The sequence below is a fragment of the Erinaceus europaeus genome, chromosome 15, assembly GCF_950295315.1.
Source record: "Erinaceus europaeus chromosome 15, mEriEur2.1, whole genome shotgun sequence".
Taxonomy (NCBI): Eukaryota; Metazoa; Chordata; class Mammalia; order Eulipotyphla; family Erinaceidae; genus Erinaceus; species Erinaceus europaeus.
The window spans coordinates 14,022,202-14,047,111 of record NC_080176.1 but is presented as its reverse complement, the minus strand read 5'-3'; the positions used below and the strand labels follow the sequence as shown (position 1 = coordinate 14,047,111).

Below are 24,910 nucleotides of genomic sequence, written 5' to 3'. Positions count from 1 at the left end.
ATTCCACCAAGATGTCTGTCTGTCTGTCTGTCTGTCTTGGACAAGAAGTTGGTCACAGTAGCCCTAGGAATGTGCCTTTCCCCTCTTTTACCCTGGGTGATTTTTCATCCTGAAAAGCTCACACAAGCTGCTTATGGCATCCATAACCTGCCCAGAGCTTTTAAACCTCTTTCTCCAGCTGCCCTTTCTATGGGCGAGATAAACAAACAGCTCTATCTCCTGGGGCCTGGGGCCTGGGGCCTGGGGCCTGGATCCTTAACCTCATTCACCAGAGGCTCTGGGGAGCTGAATCAGAGCACAGGCCCTAAGGATGTGGTGGAACAGACTACATCATCTCTCCCTAGAGGAAAAACACAGCGGAGACCTGGCAGCGAAGCAGGAAGGTCAGAGAGCAGGGCAGCCTCTGCTGGGGGCTGCAGTCTGTTCAGACACTGGCGATGTGGCATGATGGTCTCAAGGAGCGTCTCAGGCCCACCCAGCCTCTCGCTGAGCACTAAAGAGTCTAAAGTCCTGGGGAGGTTGAGACTGAGCAAGGCTGTGTGGCAGCCGAGATGACACATTAGCCCTTTGTGGCTCAAACTGCAGTTGGCTCCAGAAGAAGCTCCAGGCCTTAGAGGGAAATGCCTGGAAATGTGGACCTTCCTTCCCCGGGGCTATGCATGAACAAAGGCTACTACATACACACTGCCTCAGCATCTTATGGCGAGAATCATGTAGCACAGACAGAGAGACCCTCAGGGTGAAGCAGCCCTCACAGAGGGCAGAGAAACAGATTCCTCGGCCACAGGTCTGAGTTCTGGGTCAGACCACAGGTGGTGATGCCTTTCTTCTGGAATACTCATGATCCAGTAAACTGTGTTCTAAGATGATTAGCACTGTCGTTTTCTAACTAGAGTCAAATAAATACTTGTAACTGAAATTGTCTCAAGTGACAGAGATGACTGATTGAGCTCACCTCTGTCAGTCTCACTGGCAGATAGGAGGCCCTGGGGTGGGCCCAGCTGGGGCCACATTTGCAGGCTGAGTCTAGTCTGGAGTTGAGCATCCCACCAGCTGGTACTGCCCACTTCCAGTCCTGGGGAGCAAACTGCCTTGGTATGTGGGTCCAGGAAGCATTTTTGCAGGGTTGTGGGTCCCATCCTGCCTTTGAGAACTCAGCACCCTTTGCACACAGCTCTAAGGTGACCTTGACGGGCATCTACACCTGTTCCTTCTCCAGCCCCGAGCTGGCAGAAAAGTAACCCTGCACCTGGGCACAGTGGTGGGCACGAAGAGGCACATGAGCTTGTTGGCTGGGTGCAATGATCTCCTTCCCTCCCTGTGTCCTTGTGCCATGGTTCCTCTTATCCCTCCATTGATCAGCCTTTAAAATCGAGGCTAAGGTGGAGATGCCCAGCAGAGCAGATGCAAATTCTCCCCACCCCCCCAGTCCAGCTTCACAATACTGTGTTGGGGGGGGGCTGAGGCCTGTCTGGGCACCCACACCCACTCCATCTGCGTGTACTCAGGGTGACTGTGTGTGAAACCCTGGGCAAGGGGACAAGGGAGGGAGAGACAGGAAAGACCGAGTCAGAGTAGGCCAGAATGGAACCCGAGTCTGTCTGTCAGGACTGTCCATCTGAGCCATCACTGACAGAGGAAGCTCAGAGCTAAGGAGGAGTCCTTCGGGCTCAAGGTCAACGTCCAGCCAGGAGGGAGAAGAGCTCCACTTTGCAGGAGACTCCAGGGCTCCAGCTGCTGCCCCCACTCTCCAACCCCCGCCCCCCCCCACCCCCCCAGGCTTAAGGCAGGACCCAGAATGGAGGTGCAGGAGTGGAAGACTCAGGCTGGACTTTGGGGCTGGCAGTTGGCTAGGTCAGGTCTGGACCTCCCACCTCCCCACCCCCCACCCCCCACCCCAAGCGAGTCTCCTTTCCGCACAGGAGCGCTCAGGGGGCCAACTGGGATCTTGGCATCGCTGGGGCCAAGCATCTCAGGGACCAGAGAAGTGACTCAACGTAATGCTGGCACTTGGGTGGTGGAAGGGAAGGAGGAGAGTGAATCAGGTCTCACTCACAGCCTCACTCAGCCTCCTCCCAGGCCCTTCTGGCAGGGGTCCAGGGGGGATGCGTGGGACCTTTCTGTGACTCCCGCCTCCACCCCAACCAGCCTTGGCGGGGTTGGCGGAACCCCGGACGGCAAACGCAGGGTGGGGCGGGGAGCCGTGCCGCTCACTCTGCGACCCCGAGTTCGCTTCCCACGTGGAAGGGCAGGATCCCAGCCCCCCCATCACTTGCCCCACCCCCACCCCCACTTTGATTCTGAGCGGCCCTGCCTGGCCCACAGCTCCCCCTGCTTGTCCTGCCCGGCCCGTGTGGCGGGAGCGGGCCCCACACCACACCTCCCGCGCGGGCTCGGGGCTGCCGGCCGCCGCTCTCCCTCCCCCCCGCGCTCTCCTCCCGGCCTCGTTCGCTCCGCCTCCAGACCCGCCCCGCCTCCCCCGCGCCCCACGCCCGGCGGGCCCAGCGCCCCCTCCCCGCAGTGGCTGAGGGAGGGGCGGCCCGGCCCGGCCCGGCCCGGCCCCAGCGCCGCGCGCCGCTGCCCGCGCGCCCCTCCGCGGCCTGCGCGCCCGCCCCCCTTTCCCTCCCCCCGGTGACGTCCGGGTCCTGCCCGTCTGAAAACTCCGCGCCGCGGCGGCGGAGGCGGCGGCGGAGGAGGAGCAGCGGCGGGGCGAGCCGAGGCGGCGGCGGCCCGAGCGGGAGCCCGAGCGGGAGCCGAGCGGCCGCGGGAGGGACGGAGGGAGCGGCGGGAGCGCGGGGGCGGCCCCGGGCGCCCCGGTCCCCCCGGTCCCCGCGCCCCGCTCGCCCGCTCGCCCGCTCGCCGCGCTCGGAAGATGGTGGCGGCGCCGTGCGCCCGGAGGCTGGCCCGGCGCTCGCACTCGGCGGTGCTCGCGGCGCTCACGGTGCTGCTGCTGCAGACGCTGGTCGTGTGGAATTTCAGCAGCCTGGACTCGGGGGCCGGCGAGCGCCGCGGGGGCGCCGAGCAGCCGCCCCCGGCCCCTCGCCGCGAGCGCCGGGACCTGCCAGCCCAGCCGGCTGCAGCCCGAGACGGCGGCGGAGCGCGGGGCCCCCCGGCGCGGACGCGGGGAGGCGGCCCCGGAGAAGCCCGGGCGAGGCGGCCGGCCAGCCGGGGGCCGCTGCCTGCGCGGGCGCTGGTAAGATGCCCTTTGGGCTTGCGTCCCGGAGCGGGGCCGGGGGGGGGGGGGGAACTTCCCAAACCTGCGAGCACCCCCCAGCTCCTGCCTTGAAGCCTGGGCGAGGTCGGTGCCCTCGCCCGGGCCGGGGGCTCCCCTCTCAGGTCTGGGGAAGTTGTCTCCGGGGAAGGCGCTCTGGGGGTGGCTGGAGCCCGGAGGGGTTTCTGTTCCTGGACGCTCTTGCCGGGCGCCCCGACTTGCTCTGGGCATGTGGGTGTCGGTGCGGGCCGAGTGTTTGGATCGTGCCCGCGATCCCTGCCGCTGCTCGGGGCTGCTGCTCTCGGTGCGCCGGGCTTCCCGGGCTGGGCGCAGGCAGCTTGGTCCGCCAAGATGCTTTTTTTCTGAAGAGAGGGACCGCAGTGCCCCTGTCTGAAGCCAGAGCCTGTCTCGGTGCCTAGTCTCACTTTGCATTCCCTGTCCCCCATCTGCGGGGCTCATGTGTCTGACCTGCCTCTCCCCTGCCGCTCTCCAGCGCGGGCAGGTTTCTTCTGGGCTCTTTTGCCTTCGGCTCTCCTCACCTCCTCTTGCTTCAGGCTCTCCTTACCTCCCTCTTGCCTGTCACCAGCGGCCTGGCCTGCCCTACTCCACCGTGGCCACTTGCCTCTTGATATTCGCTTTTCCCTGAACCCCAAGAGCTCCTTCTGTAGAGCTGCTGTGACCCTCTAGGTGACTCCTGCTTGTCCCCAACTTTTTTGCGCCTTTCTCACCATCCTGGCCTGCCTTGCCAAGCCCCTGAGCTGGGAGCACACACCAAGCAGATCCAAGTTGCCCCCCAGCTCTGGGTCTGCGGCCCCCATCCCGTGGGTGTGTGTCTGCCTGAAGGTACGACAAGAGACAGTGTCCGTGCCACTGCCTGTCTCCAGCCTAGATTCTCCTAGCACTGGGGGGGGGGGGGGGGGAGTTAACCTTGGGGGAGTTAACCACAGGGGAGGCTGGTTTCAGGATCTTCGGGCACTGGATGCATGTCTCTGTCACTTGCCACTTTGGGGGCCTTTCTCTCAGGCCATTGCGTTTCAAACTCTGATCTGACAAACTTCTCTGGAGCTCGGCTCCTGGTACCTGTGGGGTGAGCTGCCCCACCCAGAAGGGCTGTGGTGGCTGCACTGTGGGTAGCTGACACTCGACTTTCCCTCCAGAGCAGGCAGGAGAGTGGAGTGAGCTTCCTGATAAGGAACGAGAATGCTCCCAATGTCCTGTGGCCTCTCTTTCTCTCAGAGTTGCCTTTGAATGCCTGGAGTGGGTAGTGATGTGTTTGGGCAGAGATGCAGTTTGAAGTCTCCAGCTGACAGGGAGAGCAGGAGGGGGCAGAAGGTGCCTGCTGGCCCAGCATGGGGGCACCCAGGGGGCTGGGGAACATGGGGCTTACTCAGAATCTGGGGTTCAGACATGCTTCTGGAGGTGCCTTTGGGATGCAGATACCACCTGTTGAAACAGGCAAGAAGGAAGGAGGCCTGGCTATTGAGTCTTCCTGGGGTGCTGACATTTTGAGCTCACTACACCACCCTCCCCTTTGTGTGCTGGGTTTGGTGTCTTATTCCGTCTACTCTCAGACTGAGGGGCTTGCAGCTGGGGGTGGGAGTGGGCTGGCATTTTTCCTTTCTCAGATTCCAGTTGGTGTGCCAGCTCCAGCAGCAGATTTGCTCTGCTCTTCTGAAACTCTGCTGCTAGAAGCTGCAGGCTCAGTAGCTGCCCCACTGCCTCCAGCCCCACCACCACCTCCATGGTCTCCCTCCACCATCTTGCAGTCTGGTCCCATCCAGACAGATGTGTGTTGTCTCTTCTGTGTGCCCTTTGCATAGCTATCTGCTATGCTGCCCAGTGCCATGTCTCCTGGATTTGTTTTTCTTTCTTTTTTCATCTGCTTGTCTGTCTTCTCTCTTCTCCCAGCCCCACCCCCACCCCCCACTTCACACACCCCTCCAGCCACCCGTGTGCCCTGCTGGACCCTGAAATCACAGGGGGGTGCTGAGGGTCCAGCTTGCTCTAACTGTGCCCACCTAGCCCCTGCCTTTCCACAGAACTCAAGGAGACCAGAAGGGGGCAGGCTGTTCCCAAAGTCTGGCATGACTGGAGCTCGGGCTGCAGATTGGGGGAGGCCCGAGTGGTTACCCCTTCTTATCTCTGCCACACCATGGAGGCCCTTCCCTCATAGGGTCTGTTTGCAGAGCACTGGGGCTGCCGGCATTGATGCTTTGGAGAGAGACTTGGAAACAGGACATTCGAAATAAATTTCCCGGGGGCTGGGAGGTGGTGCACTGGGTTAAGTGCACATACTGCAATGCTCAAGGACCAGCACAAGGATCCCAGTTCAAGTCTCCTGGCTCCCCACCTGCAGGGGGAAGGGTTGCTTCAAGTAGTGAAGCAGGTCTAAAGGTGTCTTATCTTTCCTCCTCTCTGTCTTCCCTCCTCTTTTGACTTCTCTCTGTCCTAGCCAATAAAATAGAAAAAGAAAAAGAAAAAAAGCCCACCAGGAGCAGTGGATTTGTAGTGCAGGCACTGAGCCCCAGCGATAACTCTGGAGGTAAAAATAAATAGAAAATTTCCCTCTGATTTTCCAGATGGTTCTCACAGAGAGCTAGTGAGGCTCATGCTCGGGAGATGATGGCTGGTCCCTGAGCTCTGTCCCCGGCTGGGCTGGGCTGGGCATGTGTGGTTCTCACAGGTGGAAGGAATCCGTGGTGTGGCTGCTGCTGCTGCTGTTGCTGCTGGGTGTGTCCCAGAGTGCCTGCCTGGTGGGCATTGCCTGCAGAGCAGTTTCTAAACCAGGCCTGGCCGCCCCCTTGTGCCCTGCTCCCAGCACTTCCCACTGTTACATTTGGGGAGACATGCCTGATGGAAGCACCTGTCTGTGTCTTTGGTGCAGTTGAAGCCAAGAAGAAACGGATGGGTTTATCCAGAAACGATTCTCCAGCTCTCCGTCTCCTCTCAGCTGCTTTTACGCTCTTGAAGTATGGAATTGCTGGTGGGTGGATAGCAGCTAAGTTTGGTGCTGTGACACCAGTTCCTTCACTGGGTCTCCAACAAGCTGTGGGTTTTACTGTCATCTCAGAATTTGTGAAACAGATGGGCTCACATACAAAGAGAGGGAAAATGAGGTGGGGCTATCACAAAAAGATTGCACTACAGGTTGTGAATAGTGGACAGAAGGAAAGAAAACCATGTATGTTACTGTAGCAAATGCTTCTTTCCTCTGCTTTGCCTTTGAGGCCAGTGGTTGCTCCCATACTTACTGTTTATGCCCTTAGATAAATTGTTACCCTGTAAGTTTCATTAAGAAGCCAATATTGGAGAGTCTGGTGGTGGTGCAGCGGGTTAAGTGCACATGGGGCAAAGTGCAAGGACCGGCTTAAGGATCTCGGTTCGAGCCCCCGGCTCCCCACCCGCAGGGGAGTCGCTTCACAGGTGGTGAAGTAGGTCTGCAGGTGTCTGTCTTTCTCTCCTCCCTCTCTGTCTTCCCCTCCTCTCGGCATTTCTCTCTGTCCTATACAACGAGGACATCAATAACAATAATAATAACTACAATAATAAAAACAACAAGGGCAACAAAAGGGAATAAATAAATAAATATTTATTTAAAAAGATAAATATTTATTAAAAAAAAAAAGAAGCCCAATATTGGGCGGAGGGTAGATAGCATAATAGTTACGCAAAGACTCTCATGCTTGAAGATCCAACGTCCCAGGTTCAATCCCCTGCACCACCATAAGCCAGAACTGAACAGTGTTCTGGTAAAACAGAAAAAGAAGAAAAATAATTTAAAAAAAAGAAGCCAACTATTTTATTTTATTGTGCTGGCTTCCTCACTTTCCCTCTCCCCTTCTCTCCCCTTCTCCCTCCCTCTCTTCCCCTCTTCCTCTCTATCTCCCCTGCCCTGCCCCTCCCCATCTTCCCCTCCTGGCTCCCTCTCCCTGTCTGTTTCCCCCTCCCTGTTTCCCCCTCCTTCTTCCTCACCATCTCCTCCTATTTCCTCCTCCCCATCTCCCTCTCCCTCCTCTTTTTCATCTCCCCTCCTCTCTCTCTACCCTTACCCTCCCCACATCCTCATCCCCTCTCCTTCCCCATTTCCCTTCTCCTTCCCCATCTCTCCTCCCCTCTCCTCTCCTTCCTCCTTCCCGTCTCTCCTTCCCTCTCCCTCTCCCTTTCCCTCCCCATCTCCCTCTTCCCTCTCCCTCTTCCTCCCCTCCCTCCTCTCAAGGAGAATGGGGTTTCTGTATTGTCTGACCCCTCTGAAATGTTGATTTTTTGGCAGAAATTCCTCATACTTCACATTACTCAGATAACTCAGGACTTCTCCAGACATTGGCAGTGAATTAGAAAAGCAATTTAGTGTTTTCAGATCACCTCTGGTTCTAACCACCCCACAGACATAGCTTTTCATTCTCCCCAAATGTTTAAGAACAGAGGGTATTTTTATAGTTTTTTTTTTTTTTTTAGCCTCCTCACACTCTCCGTGGAGTTTCACATTGCCTGAGCAATGTGTTACACTTTGTATTCAGAAATTTGCATCACTGAACAATATTTATTTTCCCACAAATGTTGCCATCTGCTTAATCATATACTGGAAACATTTAAATAGAATCTACAAATAGAAGTACAATGGATTACACGTGTGTGTGTGTGTGTGTGTGTGTGTGTGTGTGTGTGTGTGGTATAGGTGTGCATGTTTATGGCATGTATGTGGTTATGACATATTCATTTTCCTTCTAGTCTTCTCACACTGTGGTCATTCTCTCTAGCTTATCAGTTCTTGCTTTCATTATCTATTTTCCACCAGGGTTATCTTTGGGGCTCGGTGCCAGCACGAAATCCTCCAATACACCTGGCCGGCATTTTTCCCTTTTTTTTTTTTTATTCTTCTTCTTCCTTTTCTATTTTATTTGATGGGACAGAGAGAAATTGGGGGGCCATATAAAAGGAGAAAGATAAACATCAGCAGACCTGTTTTACTGCTGCTCATGAATTATCTCCCCTGCAGGTGGGATGCTCAAGCCCAGGTCCTTCACATGGTAACAAGTGCTCTCAGCCAAGGCCTCGATTTCTTTTTTCTTTTTTAAATCTAACAAAAGGCTTATGTCAAAGTTTTTGCTCTTTTGCAAACAGGAAACCCAGACATCCATTCCGTATGCTGGGTATTATTCAGCTGTGATCCATGATCTTACAAAAAAAAAGGGGGGGGGGGTTGGTGCCTTGAGCTAGAGCAAATACCTGCCATTGCGTGTGTGTGTGTGTGTGTGTTCGTGTGTGCGTGTGTGCGTGTGTGCGTGCAAAACACAAAATATCCTTCCTCAAAACACAAAATATCCTTAAGGATAATTCTGTAGTAAGGGTCCCTTCACCTTGCTGTTTTGGGTTGATGATGGGGCCATAAACCTAGTGTGTTGTCGTTAAAGTCAGGACATGTTTTTCTATGCAAAAATGCACCATGATTTTTCCAACAACCCAGTACCTACAGAAGGACTGAAGTGCCTAGTGGCAGCATCAGGGCCTCAGTGTCTGTATAGGGAAGGGCTGACCTTATCCTTGACTCTCTCTTTCAGCTCACACTATCCTAATAGTCACCACCTATAATAACTGCCTTTCGGTCCTTCGTGCCTCCTTTTATCTATTGACCCTGGTCCCCATCTATCAAAAACAAAGAAAGAAAACACTTGGGGGGAAAGTAAGAAATGACCAGAACACAAGCCTTAGCCTCCAGCCAAACCCAAGTTCAGAGGGTCAAAGAGTGACAGGACATATGAGGAGACCTCCCTCCCTGTCAGAGTTTGGCATTCCCCTCTCAAACCTTGGCACTGCTTCTCCGCTGTTCTTGGCCAAGTCCATGTCACCCTGTAACCCCGTTCCATGTTCACCCTGGCTCCCTCACAGAGCTGTGTGGGGTGGGAGTGTGATGATGGGGTACGCCCCCGTGGACCTGGTGTACAACACGCTCCTGCCTGAGCTGTTGTTCTTTAGGAAAAGTGAGAATTTTGTTTGAAAATAAGCACAATTGTTTCACAATTGTTCCTTCCCTCAAGGCTGGAGTGAAATCCAAGGCTCATTGTGATCTGAGTCTGCCAGTGCCAGCCATGGAGCAGGACATGGCAGAGGGAGGAGGGCTGATATTCATTGAGCACCTGCTGTCTGCCAAGCATCACTTAGGTGTTTCAAATACATCACTAAACGGTGACCCCCTCTCCCCGCCCCCAATTTCAGGGTGGGGGAAGATGCCGTTTAACAGATGTGAAATTGAAACTCAGGAAACTAGGCCAGAAATCTCTTCTTCTTCTAGCATTTGCCCTTCTTCCGTAGCCAGTCAACAGCGTCAGGTTGAAAGCTGTCAGGAGCTGCTTGTTGCTGGCTTTGAAAGTGACTGGGATCCATGTGGATTCAGTCGGCTAGGAAGGATCATCAGTTTCCCCAATGAATGGGTACTCACGGGATGCACCACGAGAAGGTCGATCCAATGCATCCCCAGAAATCTCTGATTGTGTGGATTAGCATGTATGCGGCAGGTATCCTGGGGGCCTTGTAAATACTGCCTCATCATCTCAGGGAGTCCCCACTGTAGGACTGCTACCATCCCATTTCTCAGACAGGAAACCTTGAGGCCCAAAGACATGAAGCACTAAGACCACAGTGCCAGGAAGTGAAAGAATGGGGATCCAGACCCCAGCCTGCCCCATTCCACTTGTCATACAGATTTCTCAGATCCTGACTGCGTAGCTCTTGGGAAAACGCAAATTGCAGCCAACTCGTTCTTGAAAATCTTGATACTGCCTTTCTCACGTCTCATTGCAGATTCCTAAGAATGCACCGACCTCAGAGCAGAACAGACAGGCAGCTTTCATGGACACAGACCCCTAAGTAATGAGACAAATAGGAGGGCAACTCGGAAAGAAAGAAAACCGAGACAGCCATGATGGTGTGCCAGACACTGTTCTAAGCTCCTCAGATGTATTATTAACTCAGCCCTTCAGGGCTTTGCAGCAGGTCCTCAAATGATGTCTTTCTATTCTAGTTGCTTGAGTTGAATGTTGATGAGAAGAATGTGCATTCCTGACTGGGGTCACTATCTGTGTTCGCAGGTCCTCCCCATGTCTGTGAGGAAGGGGTTCTCGGGGCCTCCCCTCCGCTCCCACACCACAGAATGCTCCTGTAGTGGGTTTGTGTTTGTGGTTCCAGGCTTAGTATTTGTGAGTGGGCTGTGCTTCATGATGGAAGGGCTTCCCGTCTTGGGTGTGTGCCGCCTTAACCTGCATTCCAGGGAGAGACTCTGGCCACCTGCAGCCCTGAACTGAATAATCACTGAAACAGTTAATGAATAGCAGATGTGTCCAGGGTTAGTCTTTTTTAAAAAAAGAATGTGTGTGTGTGTGTGTGTGTGTGAGAGAGAGAGAGAGAGAGAGAGAGAGAGAGAGAGATCTGAGTACTGCTCTAGCCAGTAAGTGTCAGGGATCAACTGCAGGGCCACATGCATGCAGATTCTGCACTCCATCCACAAAATCACCTCTATGACTGCTGTTTGGTGTCTTTAATTACCGGTTTAGTTAGGGAGTAAGTTAAGCTCACACATTACCATGCACAAGGGCCCAGGTTTGAGCCACTCCTTCCCACTTGTAGAGGACACACTTATTGAGCGATGAAGCAGGTCTGCAGGTGTCTTTCTCTCTTCCTTTCTGTCCCCCCCCTTTAAATTTTTCTCTGTCCCATCTAATAAAAGAAAATAGAAAAAAATTGTCTACCAGGTGTGGTAGATTCATAGTGCTGGTACCACGCTCCAGTAATAATATTGGTGGCAAATAAATAAATAAATAAATGAAATTAAGCAATAAAAGAAGTCTAGTGATGTTTTTCTGATTAGAAATAGGCTGTAGGTAGCTAATGCTTGTATCAGTACTATGTAATAACATTGATTTCTTCATGAGTCAGTTTCCAAGAACCTGTTGACAACGTAGTGAGGACTTACTGGATTATCAACTGTCTCAAGAGCCGACAGTCACGCTGCTTAGAACCAGACCCTCGTCTGGGTGTTTTATAAACATAAATTTTTTTTAATGTCACCAGCATGATTGCTGGGGTTCAGTGTCCATGACTTCATTGCTCTTGGCAGCCATTTCTGCCTTTAAATAGAGAGAGAAAGAGGCAGAGAGAGCAGGAGAGACATAGCAGCACCATTCCACCACATGTAAAGCTTCCCTTCTGCAGGTTCTCTTGTGTGGTGGCCCAAGACTTGAACCCAGGTCCTGTCCTTGCACATGGTAACATGCACAGTCTGCTAGATGAGCCACCTGATAGCCCCCTCAAACATGAACATTTTTTTGTGTTTTTGCTTCTTTTTGCCACCAGGGTTGGGGCTTCATGCCTGCACAGCTCCACTATTCCTGGTGCCATTTTTTCCTAGAAGGAGAGACAGAGAAAGATACCTGCAGTACTCCTCCACCAAGTCCCACTTAGTTGTGAGAGGACTGGATATTTGGATACTTGTTCTTGCGTTGGTAACTGGGTGATCCACCACCTGGCCCCCTCAAACATGATCTCCCTTAAGCCTCATGTTATAATGCCCACTTTTCCAGGGTCCACTATTCTTATTTTATTTTATTTTGTTTTGTTTTTTGCCTCCAGGGTTATTGCTGGGGCTCAGTGCCTGCACCATGAATCCACTGCTCCTGGAGGCCATTCCCCCCCCCCCTTTGTTGCCCTTGTTGCTGTAGCCTTGTTGTGGTTATTATTGTTGTTGTTGATGTCATTTGTTGTTGGATAGGACAGAGAGAAATGGAGAGAGGAGGGTAAGACAGAGAGGGGGAGAGAAAGATAGACACCTGCAGACCTGCTTCACCGCCTGTGAAGTGACTCCCCTGCAGGTGGGGAGCCAGGGCTCCTTACACCAATCCTTGCGCTTTGTGCCACGTGCGCTTAACCCTCTGTGCTACCGCCCAACCCCCCAGTCCACTATTCTTAATGCGGAGTCTGTGCCCTTAATGGCTCTACTTCTCAATCCTCCCCTTGTAATAGGCATCTTAAGATGGACTAGATGTTTGATGAGAGGACTCATTCAAGGAGGCACAGAACTAGTTGATTCATGATGGTGCCCAGCCCCAAGGACTGGCTCTACAGTCCTGGGAGAGAAAAAACCATTGTCGTGCAGGGGAATAGTGGAAGGGATCACTTTGACTTCAGCTCTCACCAGCCAGGAGAGGAGGGAAAGAGGGTGCCATGGGGGTTCCTGGCCAGTGGGAGCAGCCATAGTTCCTGCTCAGCTTCTGCAGACTTCCTGCCACCTCACCCAGCTAACGGTCTTGGGGAGCCCAGTCTGGTCCAGCCAGGGCAGCAGCAGGTATCTCTAAGAATGTGCATTCTCATCATCTTGGGGCCACTTCCTTCCTTCTGCCTCAGTAGAAACTGCCCGTTGGCCTGCAGATGCTCCTCAGGCTGTGCCTGCAGGTCCCTGTGGGAGGGCTGCCCCACCCCCTCTGTAAAAAAGAGACTTGGAGTTACAAGAAGGTGGCAGGGAGAGGCCTGAAGTGGAGCAGGGAGCTTGCCACGTTAACCCCTGCAACACAACAGTGACCGGCCGGGAGCCCAGATGCCTAGCCTGTGGGGCAAGGAGAAGGACCTTAAGCGCCACCCCCTCCTGGACAGCAGGATGGATTTGCTCTGTCTCAGGCCTGGCTGGTTACTACCAGGTGATGGCCAGCTTAGCTGGGTGTCTAATCCAGACTCATGTGGCCAGGGGCGACTGTGACAGGCGTTTCTGCTGGGGGAGCTCAGTGCATAATCCTTGGCCACAGATGCTGTTAAAACCCAAAGGAGCTGAGCCAGTGGGACAGAGAGATGGATGGAAAGGCCTGTCTGCTCCCAGACTCTGTCATGGTCATGCTGGCAGTGAGAATGAGGAGGTGAGGGTTTCCTTGGTTGCACCAGATGCTGTGGAGGCACCAGAAACACACGACCTCAGTGAATTCTGCCAACCCCAGCACAGGAAGGGCCGAGAATCTCACCTGTAGTTTGCTGACAGCAAAAAAATAAAAGCCGAAGCAGCACATGGCTTGAAAGCTAAACGGCTGAGGAGTGGTCAGGCTGAGAGCTGAAGGCTGGTGGGACTTCAGGGCTGTGCTCAGTGAGTCTCTTGTCTATCAGTAAGCACTGCCCTCCCCTCGGGGTCCCCAGTTTCTCCCCTCTTTTCCATCCATCATACATGTGCCCACCCAGTGTCCTCCAGGGCCAGGGTGAGGGCACTGGTGAAGAATGGGTTCCCTACAGGCAGCTTCCCCTGACATCCTCCCCCGGCTCATGCTGCCACCCTGCTCTGGGGTGGCCCCCCGACACAGAGGAAGTTGTCCTCTGACAGACGGAGACCAGGAGTAGGGTGACTCACTAGCTCACAAGCCCTCAAGCACCCCGCCCACCATGACATGATCCTGAGTTGTTTGCTTCATGGGGTTCAAGCTCTTATTCTTGGAGTTGGACAGGGACGCTGGAGATGAGCATTGAGCTGCCCAAGGCTTGCCAGGAGAGTAGATGCTGGTCAGAGACAGGCCTAGGAGGTTATGTCCCACGGTGTTTGGGAGGGGCAGGCAAGGGAAGGTCTGTGCTCCCAACATCAGGGGTTCACAGTCCAGCTGTGCCAACAGTACCTCTGTGGTCACCTTGGCCACACAATCTGCCAGCATAAAAAAGAAAAGGATGTTGTAATATAGAGGGCAGAGACAACATGGATTTTGGGGGGCATGCCTTTATTTTCATTTTCTTTTGTTTTAGTGATTTAATTGGGTTTTATGACATTGAAAGATTTCAAGGGATATAATTTCACATCCATTCATGGTAAATCACCACACCCTCACTGAAGTTCTCTGTCTTACCCCCCCCCCCCAGAATATCTTTAGAAGTCACAAGATTGGGGGCAGGGAGGTAGCTCACCAGGCAGACTGCACACTTTAATATGTCCTGGACCTGGCTTTGAGCCCCCAGCCATCACACAGAAGCACTGGCCAGGGTACTTCATGAAGCTTCACAAGTGGTAGAGCATTGCTGTGATGTCTCTCTGTCTCTCTCCTCTGTTTCTCACCTTCTATCTTTAAAAACAAAAGTCCACCAGGAGTGGAGGAATGGTGCAGGCACAGAGCCCCAACAATAAGGCTGGTGTGGGCACGGTGGGGTGGGGTGGGTTGAGGGATGGCCCAAGGTCTGGCCACATTAAGGCCACATTTCTGCTTGGTGTCAATGACTGAGCTTAGCCCTGGCTCCCCCAACACTAGTCAGGTTCCCAGAGGCCCCCTCCCATCTCTCCTCTAACCCATGATGTCTAGTCATCCCCTTTCAACAGTAGAGGTCAGGGGGTGGTATACCCAGTTAAGTGCACGTAATAGTAAGTGCAAGGACCCGCATAAGGACCCAGGTTCGAGCCCCTGCTCCCCACCTGCAGGGAGAGGGAATCTTCATGAGTGAGTGGTAAAGCAGCTCTGCAGGTGTCTTATTTTTCTCTCTCCTTTTCTGTTTCTTGCTCCCCTCTCAGTTTCTCTCTGGCCTATTGAATAAAATGGGAAAAAGAAAACAAAATAGAAAAATGGCCACCAGGATCAGTGAATTTGTAGTGCCACCACCAAGCCCCAGTGCCTAGAGGGAAAGAAAGAAAGAAAGAAAGAGAGAAAGAAAAAAAGAAAGAAAGAAAAAGAAACCAAAACAGTAGAGTTCACACCATTTGGAAGATCCAAATGTTGACAGTGAAGAGTTTAAAACAAGCTTCTGTGGTCACCTTTCAGTTGCCTATGTGGTTTATTCACAGGCTGGCGTTCCTTCACTGCCTTGGTCTCCCCTGGGCACAAGGGAGGTTTCCTCCCCCTCTCGCTGCTGGTGTCTACCAGAACATGCAAATTCTCACTTGCCTGGTGCCCCTTGACAGGGTATCCTCCACAGAAATTGGCCTATGCCTTCTGCAGGCTGCCCTGCCAGCTTCCCCTGCTATGGGGGTATGGATCATATACATATATTTTGCAAGTCCAATTCTCTTTCTTTCTTTCTTTCTTTCTTTCTTTCTTTCTTTATTTTATTATTGGAAGATTAATGTTTTACAGTCAACAGTAAATACAGTAGTTTGTACATGCATAACATTTCTCATTTTTCCACACAAAAGTACAACCCCCACTAGGTCCTCAGCCATTCTGTTTCAGGACCTGAACTTCCCCCAGAGTTTTTTACTTTGATGCAGTATACCAAGTGTGAGTCGTATTTTGTTTCCTCTGCCTTTCCCTGTCTGTGTTGCCCACAACCAGTAACATGTGCTGGGGATGCTTGTGAGTTGTCAGAAAGTTGGGTTGGGAGGGCACACCAGGTGGCAGAGTGGACCATTCTAGAGCACTGTGGCTCAAGTCCCCTCCATCAGGGTTGAACCTTCACGTCTGTCTCGTGTCTATTTGACATTCCTGTCAGGTGAAGACGAGCACTCCTCTGGGCTGTGCGGACATAACTCAGTAGCAGAGGAGGCAGTGCTTTAAAGCTCAGGAAACACTGTATCTCAGTGCCGAAGAATGTCAGAGCATCCCAGGGAGCTGTCTGCACTCCCCTCACAGCTCTGGTCATCCCAGGGGACAGGGAGTTCAGGAAAGCTGCTAGGTTCCCATCTGTTCGCCCCTACGCCTGTGAATTCAGCTGGTAGTGGTTGAGGACTGTTGTGAGCCAGACTCTATGCATAGGATGAAGGGAGACACACATGACCCTGAGGTCTTAAAGCTCATGGTTTGGGGATTTGACATGCCTCCCACCCCCAACACAAAGAAAAGGTGCTAACAAGATTTTAATAAACCAAGTTGTTACATGTGCAGTGATGGACATAGAGGACTGAGAATTTGTCTACCGCTCTTTGGGGGACTATTTTGGATGGGCACCTTCTGCCAGAGCAGATCCAACTGGATCCCAGGACCCCAAAGTGTGGCTGGCATCCAGGCCGCCCACGGAAGGTGCCACAGGGGCAGACGGCCTTGCAGTTAGTGGCTTCTAATGAATAGTTGCTCTGTGTGTTCACAGGAGGGGCAGTTTATACAGGACTGATTCACGTCTGTGCATGATGTCTTCAACCCTTTAATTCTGTGAATATTTTTAGGTGTTTTTAATAACCAAAAATGAACTAGTTATGCAAAGTACACAGCTTAATGATTTGCCACAAACTGAAGCCAAGTGACTCATATCCAGACTGGGACTCAGGGCATTCACAGCGTCCCAAGTGCACCCCTTCCCTGGTTCTTGGGGCGGGGGACATTAGAGGCATTTGTGTATTTATGTCTTTAAATGTGTGAGGGGAAATAGATAAAATGCATCAATCAAAATGTCATCAGAGCTGTTACTGCTTAGGTCACGGGCCAAGAAGTCGGTTAACAGAATGAAAATGCATAGGTAATAATGGCAAACGCTAATTCTGATCTTAATCCAGGTCTTAGCTTGGATGGTAAGTAATGTTCAGTGAGTTATTGGAATGACCCTGACTTGTAAACATTTCTTAAACCAGCTTGAAGATGCCTTGCGTCTCTGTTTCTGCTGTTTTCCCTTCTGAAATTCAAGTGAAAAGACTTTTAATTGGACAGGAGGAGGATCTGTGTGCTGGACCTCTTGACTGGAAACCCCCATGGTGGGCTCTCTTCGATGTTCCCGGGTGCAGTGTCATTCATGAATTTTAGGGCTCCTCAGGCCAGTCTTCCGTGAGCTGGGCCTGGATCTTTCCTGTGCATCTCTCTTCACAGCAAAGTGTCCCCTTCATGTTGACTGTTTGTTCTTCCATCCCCCATGTGCTGGCCATAAAATGAGCCGTGATGAATGGATCTCTCAGTAGGTCTGTAATGACTACATTAACTGAACCCTGAACCGGGACTCTCCTGTTCAGAACCAGGAACACAGAACCGCAGCACAACTTGAACAGCAATTCAAAAGGGCAATGGAGACAACTAATCATCTCCTAATGAGCAGGGAGAGAAGCAATAAAAACAGAGCCCAAGGACGGCGTGATCATCTCACAAAGTCTTAGTGATCAACCAGACTCCCGTTCATAAAATAAACAAATGTTTTTGGTAATGGAAAGTGAATGTATACATTATTTAAGGACAGTATTAAAGCCAGATTAGATGGATAAAGTAATACAGTGCTTACCTCATTAAGCATCCTTTCTTTGGGGATGTGGAAAAGTTGCTCACTCTTTTCTCTTCTTGGGAAGTGGGGCTTTATTAATTAGACATGTAGTGGGAAATCTCCCCCCCCCCCAGACTAGTGGCTGTTTTATGTTTACTTTTTAATGTAGGGCTGTGCTTTGCAGATGTTCTCTCTGAAATAAAAACCTATCCATTGTTGTCTCTACACCCGCCTCTCCCCTTCTATCTCTGTCTCTCTCTCATCTCCAGTTCAGCAAGGGCAGCTGGTGTAAAGACACAAACGCAGAGCCCCATTTCCTTGTCATAAGTCCTCATTACCTGGTTGTTGGTAGACTTCTTAAGGAATCTTTTTTTTTTTTTTTTGGAAGGTTGTGTCTGATTCCTTCTTGTTTAGAAGATGAGTTGATGAAAGACAGTAGGCTGGAGGTGGCCTCAGAGCTATGTCAAAAGAAAAGATGGATAGCTGGAAAGAGGGCCCTGTGGTAAAGGCATGGTCCTGAGTTTGATCCTTGGCACTAAATATGCCAGAGTTGCTCTGGTATACTGTGGTTCCCCCCCCCCAAAAAAAAAAAAAAAAAAACCACAATAAATCTTAAAAAAATAAAGGAAAGTCAAGCAATTTATTTATTTATTTATTTATGTGTTTGCCTCCAGGGTTATCGCTGGGGCTCAGTGCCTGCACGAAGAATCCACTGCTCCTGGAGGCCATTTTTTCCCATTTTATAGTTGCCCTTGTTGTCATTATTGCTATTGTGGCCATTGATGTTGTTGTTGGATAGGACAGAGAGAAATTGAGAGAGGAAGGGAGATAGGAGAAGAGAAAGATAGACACCTGTAGACTTGTTTCACCACTTGTGATGTGACCCCCTGCAGGTAGTGAGCTGGGGGCTCGAACTAGGATCTTTACGTGGGTCCGTGGTGCTTAACCTGCTGCGCTACCATCCGACCCCCAATTAAGCAATTTCTAAGTAACGTTGATTAAAATCATTAGCTCTTTTTGGCTTGAAAGGCTGACTGCCATATTGAATCTACTTTGAGGTAAAACATAAATCACATGGCGGAAATGAGTCCCTTATTGGAGTGAGCAGGTAGCGTCACCCAGCCACCCCTTCCCCCAACAGAAGTGTGTGCTGGGGATACTGACAGTAAGCCTTGCTCTCTCTGTGGGTCAGGGCTGGGCTGGAATGAAATCCTGGCTTTCTTTTTGAATGAAATTCTGCTTTTTTTTTTTTTTTCTTAATTAAGAAGTTTAGTTTACTGTGGGCTGGGCGGTAGTGTAGCAGGTAAAGCGCACTTGACGCAAAGCGCAAGAACCAGAGTCAGGATCCCGGTTCGAGCCCCCTGGTCTCTTTACAAGTGGTGAAGCAGGTCTGCAGGTGTCTATCTTTCTCTCCCCCTCTCTGTCTTCCCCTCTTCTCTCCATTTCTCTCTGTCCTATACAACAACAAGGACAGCAATAATAACAACAATAAACAATAAACAACAAGGGCAACAAAAGGGAAAAAATGGCCTCCAGGAGCAGTGGATTCGTAGTGCAGGCACAGAGCCCCAGCAGTAACCCTGGAGGCAAAAAAAAAAAAAAATTCAATTACTTGATTTATTTTTTTTTTAATAAGTCTATCAAAAGCTTAGGGGGCTAGGAATTGGCTCACTTGCAGAGCACACACTTGACCATCATGCCCTGGGACCTGAGTTTGAGATCCCAGCCTCCACATGGGAGCATTTGCACAGGGGAAACTTCACCAGTGTTTCAGCAGTGCTATGGTTTCTCTCCTTCCCCCTCTCTATCTCTCAGCTTCTATTTGGAAGGAAGAAAAGTCCATTGGCACAGGAGTGGAGTCACACAAACAATGATCCCCATTGGAGCTCTGCTAGAAAAAAGCAAGTTAATTAAGTATTGAAATTTTGGCCTTTGTTTCCCAAAGAAGTAACAATTTGAGGGTGAGATGTGCCGTCCTTCTAGGTGGGGCTCCCCCTTTCCAGTTTGCACTGGACCTGTCACCCCTTCTGCTTACTTGTGCTTCTCCTAAGACTTCTGTTGAAATTGGAGGTACTTACAACTTTCAAAATGATGATGACCATTGCTTTTTATATATTCATCTGATACAAACTTTCACGGCTTGTTGGGTGCTGTGCTATGCGGTGGCTCGCAGATCACCTCATATAACCCAAGAGAAGAGAACTGAGGCCTAGAGAGTCTGAGGAATTAACCCAAACCACAGGGTGGTAGGCTTGAGACTTGAACTCTGGCAGTGTGGCTTTGAACCTGAGTGTCAGAGCCTGTGTATGCTTCACAGAGGGTTGTCACAAAGAGGTTTTGACTGGAAATTCCTCTGAATAGCTAGCTGTGTGGAAGGGCTGGCACCGTGCTCCCGTGGGTCAGGCCACTAAGGAGCAGCAGGAGCGGGTTCGAGTTCAGCTGCGCTGTTGACTGCTGAACAGGCCTCAGGATCTAACCAGAGCGCAGATAGCACAGTGATGTGGACTTGGCTCAGGTGTGGCACTACCCAACGTCTGTCGCCTTACAGTGGTGAGGTAGCGTCCACTGGGTACTGTTTTCATAAGTTGCTGATTTGTATTAAAACAATAATCACAGCAATAATTACAAGTGTGGATTTTGGTGAGACTCAGCTGCTGACTGTGAGGAAAAAAAGTAATTAACTGCATATGCTGTTGGAATCTAGTGGAAGCCAGGCTCAGCCCTTCTCCTCCAGGTCTGTCCAGCACGGGTTCTGCTGCAGGGTGAAGGCCACATTTTTGCTAGATTCTGCTTGTGTGCTCAATATTCTTAGCAGACTTCTGCTCCAGGAGGAGCCGGCCATCAGGTGGACATCACCTTTCCCCACAAACACCAAGGGAAACATCCCACCCCAATTGCAGTGAGGACCATGGCATCCTCCTCATCCTAGAAGCAAAGGACACAGCAGCTAGAGGAAGAGGCTCTGGAATCTGCCTCTCACGAGTAAGTATTCGCGTTTGGACTGCCACCTGGCCATAGTGAAGGATTCAGGGCTCAGCTAATTGAATGGTCATGATTCTCTTCACTCGTGTACTTCTCAAAGCTGATGGAATGGCCCTGCCTTGATTTTAGCAGCTTTGCTAAATTTTACTTGAAGCAGAACAGACACAGGTCAGGAATAGACAGCTCAGCCCAGAGGCTGCATTCGAATAACCAGCAGCTAAATTCAGAGCACAGAGAACCCGGGCTCCCGCCCCAGGAGGTCATTCCCTCTCTAGCCCCTAAACTACCATGTTCATGATGACCTTCAGCCCTTTTGGTCACTTTTGTCTTATTTAAGAAAGGAGTCATTTGGTCCATATCCCTTTTGCCTGAGTGACTTCCCTTCAAATTCTGTGGGACTAGATTATGTGAGATTATATCTGGGATGACAAACTTTGCTTTTATATGATCTGCGGGCTGAGGATGGCCCTTTCAAATGGGTGGGGGTTGGAGGAGCGGAGAAGAAGGAGAAGAGCACCTGATGTAAATTGTATGTGAAATTTAAATGTGTGTGCAAATGAAGCTTTCTTAGACTAGTGCCACAGCTGTTCTTTTGTGTGCTGGCTGTGCTGCTGTTGCCATGAATGGTTTCCACAAAGATGTTTCAGCCCAGCGTGTGGCGCCACGTTGTTTCATGTTGTCATTGGCAGGAAAGAACAACCCCAGCCAGCTTTGAACCAAAAGACCTTATTCAGTCACCTGCTTTCCTAATAGGTCCGTTTGGTTAAAGTCACAGATTCCAAGATGTTCACAGTGTCTGTTTCATTTCATGTACTTGTGACTGTTCATTCACTTTACTTCCAAGAACTTTCTGCAGAAAAATCTTGGGCATGACTGTAGTGCACAGATGCTTTGTAAGCCTTTCTACTGCATATACATCTAGGAGAAAAATTAATTGACCACTTTGTTTTTGTTTTTGTACCAGAGCACTGCTCAGTTCTAGTTTATGGTGGTGCTGGGGATTGAACCTGGAACTTCAGAGCCTCAGGCATGAAAGTTGTTTGCATAATCATTATGCTGTCTCCTCAGCCCCAATTTAAACTATTTTTAAAAGGGGTTGATTTGATGGCTTGGAAGCTGGCATAGTGTCTAGAGCTTTGCACTTGAAAGCATGAGGTCCTGAGTTCATTCCCCGGTATCCCATGTGCCAGAGTGATGCTTGTATCAGTAAATCAACAAATCTTTAAAAATATAAAGGGCGTTGATTTGACAAGTAGATTTGAATTTGGAAGGCATACCTTTTGTGCCAAGAAGTAATGCTTAGAGATAACTACCTTGTGTTGAAACTCTCAGAACCAGACTTTTTTTCAACATAGTAACTAGTCTGGCAGCACCGGGGGTCAGTGGGAACACCGTTCGTTGCTTAGGACTGTCCAGGATGGTGGAAGTGTGCCTGGTGTCTACTTTCCTTGCGTTTAGGAACAGCACCATCATTTAATTCCTTTCATCAAAGCCCTGTTGTTCAAAGGACTCTGTCTTTTTTTGCTGCAGCAGCAGCAAATCAGGTCTGGCAGAATTAGGGAAGTTTTTATTTTCTTCCTTCCCTTGCCACTTTCTCCTTTGATTGACTTCTCTTTATCTTTGGCTGTTCTGGTTTTCTTACCAGGAAGCAGATGAATACTGTTCTGCGTTGTCCCCAGTAAGATCTCTAGCCTCCAGTAGCATGTGTCAGCCTGCCTTGAAACACTGTGCTGAAATATCCTTTGGGGGACTTGAGCGATGTGCCCTGAAGGCTAGCCTGCCCCCATGTAGGTGCATGTGGTTGTCAGAAATGGTTAGCAGCTCAGGGCTTGCTCCTCCCCTTCCCACTGGCCCACTATTGCAGCAGAGACACTGACAGGGAGAACGAATACCAGGACTCACAAGATCCTCCAGTCATTCAGGTTCGCTTAGCAGTGGCTGGAAAATGACCTGATGTTCATCCTGGGACTCCTCAAAGGGCCATGTCCTTTCTGTTCTAGCCAGCTCACTTAACCAGGACCAGTCCTGGTTGTCTCATGTCTTCTGGTGGTGGCTTGTGCAGCAAGCAAATTTAAGGACTGTCACAGAAGACTGCTAACTGCTGCTTTAGTATTTCTTTTGTAAGCAAGTTAGATTCAGCAGAGGAATTAGTAGCATCGAAGTCAATTCCACCTAAGATAAAATACAAAGTCCTCAAATAGCACCATTTTGTCCCAGCTTGTTTCATTATAAAGTTGAAGAGAAGAAACAGTTCCTGCCAACTTTGAGTCAAAGGGCCGTAACTGAATATCCACTTTCCTTATATGTCATTTTGCCTCAAGTCACAGTTTCCAAGAACCTAGGGAGTATGGTGAGTGAGGACTTAATGTAATGTTAGTTCTGGCTCAGTCTCTGACAGCCTGGCTTTAGTCTCTTCAGTGGACTGCAGAGCCGCAGAGCCATTGTGGGCATGATTCCTGAGTGTGCAGTTCCTAGATCAGAGAAACTTAATCTTCAAATCCTGCCTGATAGCTTCATTCCCTTTTTTTATTTTTGCTTTCTGTGTTTAGATATTTAATTTTTTAAAAGATACAGCTTCCCTTGGACTCCTTACAATGGTATGTGTATGTGTCTATGTTTATTCTAAGAGATAGCCTCTCTTTTCTTTTTTTGCATTTTCTTGTTAAAAACTCTTTTCTAGATGTTCTAAGATGTACTAATTAAATTTGTACATCTCAGAAGAATGCTAGTAGAAATCTTACAGACCTCATTCATACAGCAAGAAGCTATATTAAAGATTAGGCTCATTCATAAAACAAGAAGCTATATTAAAGATTAGCCTCATTCATAAAACAAGAAGCTGTATTAAAGATTAGCCTTATAAAGGCAGTCACTTAGTTGTTGTTTGCCTTTTTTATTTTCTTCTCCTCCTCCTCCTCCTCCTTTTTTTTTTTTTTTTTAACCAGAGCACTGCTCAGCTCTGGCTGGTGGTGGTGAGGGGCATTGAACCTTTGACTTTGGAGCCTCAGGCATGAGAGTCTGTTTGCATAATCATTATGCTATCTCTCCTGCCTAAGGCAATCACTTAGAAATTTAAACAAGCTAGGGAGTCTGGCGGTTGCGCAGCCAGTTAAGCGCATGTGACGCAAAGTGCAAGGACTGGCTTAAGGGTCCGGGTCAGAGCCCTTGGATTCCCCACCTACAGGGGAGTCTCTTCACAAGCGGTGAAGCAGGTCTGTAGGTGTCTATCTTTTTCTCCCCTTCTCTGTCTTCCCCTCCTCTCTCCATTTCTCTCTGGCCTATCCAATGACGATGACAACAATAATAACTACAACAATAAAACAACTAGGGCAACAAAAGAGAATAAATAAATAAATATTTAAAAAAAGAAATTTAAACAAGCTCATAAATAACTCTTAGAGAAAAAAAAATCAAATTTGGGATTTTAGATTATATTGTAATGATGTGTGAAAAGATATCCCCTCAAGTCAAAGCATACAAGATGAGACTAAAACCATGCCTAGAGGAAAACTAATAGCCTATATATCAAATGACTTTAGTTTGGGCACTAAAAGTGAAAGATCTCAGGTCCTGGAAGACAGAGGAAGACCTAGTGGGGTATAAATTGTTATGTGGGAAACTGAGAAATGTCATACAATTACCGACGATTGTATTTTACTTTACTGTTGACTGTAAACCATTAATCCTCCAATAAAGAATTTTTTTTAAAAAAAGTGAAAGATCAACAATGATGAAATAAGGGCCCATTTTTATTTTAGAAGTCACTGAGTGAGAACAGATGGAAGCTAGGGGCAAGGCATAAATTTAAAAAGGGGAAATTCATGAAACAGGACACAGACACAGTAACATGGGTCTGTGGGATCTTCTGGTGACTCAACAGCATAAAATGCTACTTTGTTCCTCCTTCGGGTAGAATCCAAGAGTAGGAAAGAGTTCCTAACTCGCCCTGGTTGCTCAGTGCTTCAGCTGAGTAAAAGCAGCGGGTAGTGGGAGGTGTGGTCTGGGCTGGACTGGGCTGGGCTGAGTTTCCCCTGAATCTGCACACATCAAGGCAGAGCAGCCGTTAGTCACATTTTTTTTTTTTCCTACTGACCAACTTCCTCTTGCTGTGTAGAAGGTTGGCTGGAGAGGCACTGTGCACAAGACTATCCAGCTTCCTGCAAGCTTTGCCCCAGATTTGATGCCTACTTGGGTCTTGCTGGACCAGCTTCTCTTGGTCTTGAGTTACCTTGGGGCTTGGGTGGGGACTGGTGAGGGCTCCTTCTGTCCACTCATCACAGGGCCGCTCTCCCAGGAAGCTGGCTTTGTTGGTTGAGGGTTTACTTTGGTGAGCTCCCAAATGTATCCACTGGTGATCTGCCATGTATCATGTGTTGGAAGTCTTTATATGAGAGAGTCAACTTATGTGTAGATTTACCCAACACATCTATACTTCATTCATTCATTCATTCATTCATTCATTCATTCATTCATTCATTCATTCATTCATCAGACATTCACAAGGACTGCTGTGCGCAAGGCACTATGATAGCAGCTGGGAATGAGGAAAAAAACTAGAGTCCCTGACTGCAGCTCATGTCCTGGGGGAGGGGGCGATAATTGACA

General features: G+C 50.0%; 1 protein-coding gene across 1 annotated transcript in view; it reads left to right on the top strand.

Annotated features, from left to right (window-relative positions):
• Window positions 1-2,540: 2,540 nt before the first annotated feature.
• Window positions 2,541-24,910, top strand: part of XYLT1 (xylosyltransferase 1) — a 240,059-nt gene continuing 217,689 nt past the window's right edge. Inside the window, exon 1 of the mRNA XM_060172893.1 lies at window positions 2,541-3,193. Within this exon, the coding sequence (XP_060028876.1) occupies window positions 2,873-3,193 (321 nt within the window). The 5' untranslated portion in view covers window positions 2,541-2,872. The remainder of the gene's footprint in view (window positions 3,194-24,910) is intronic.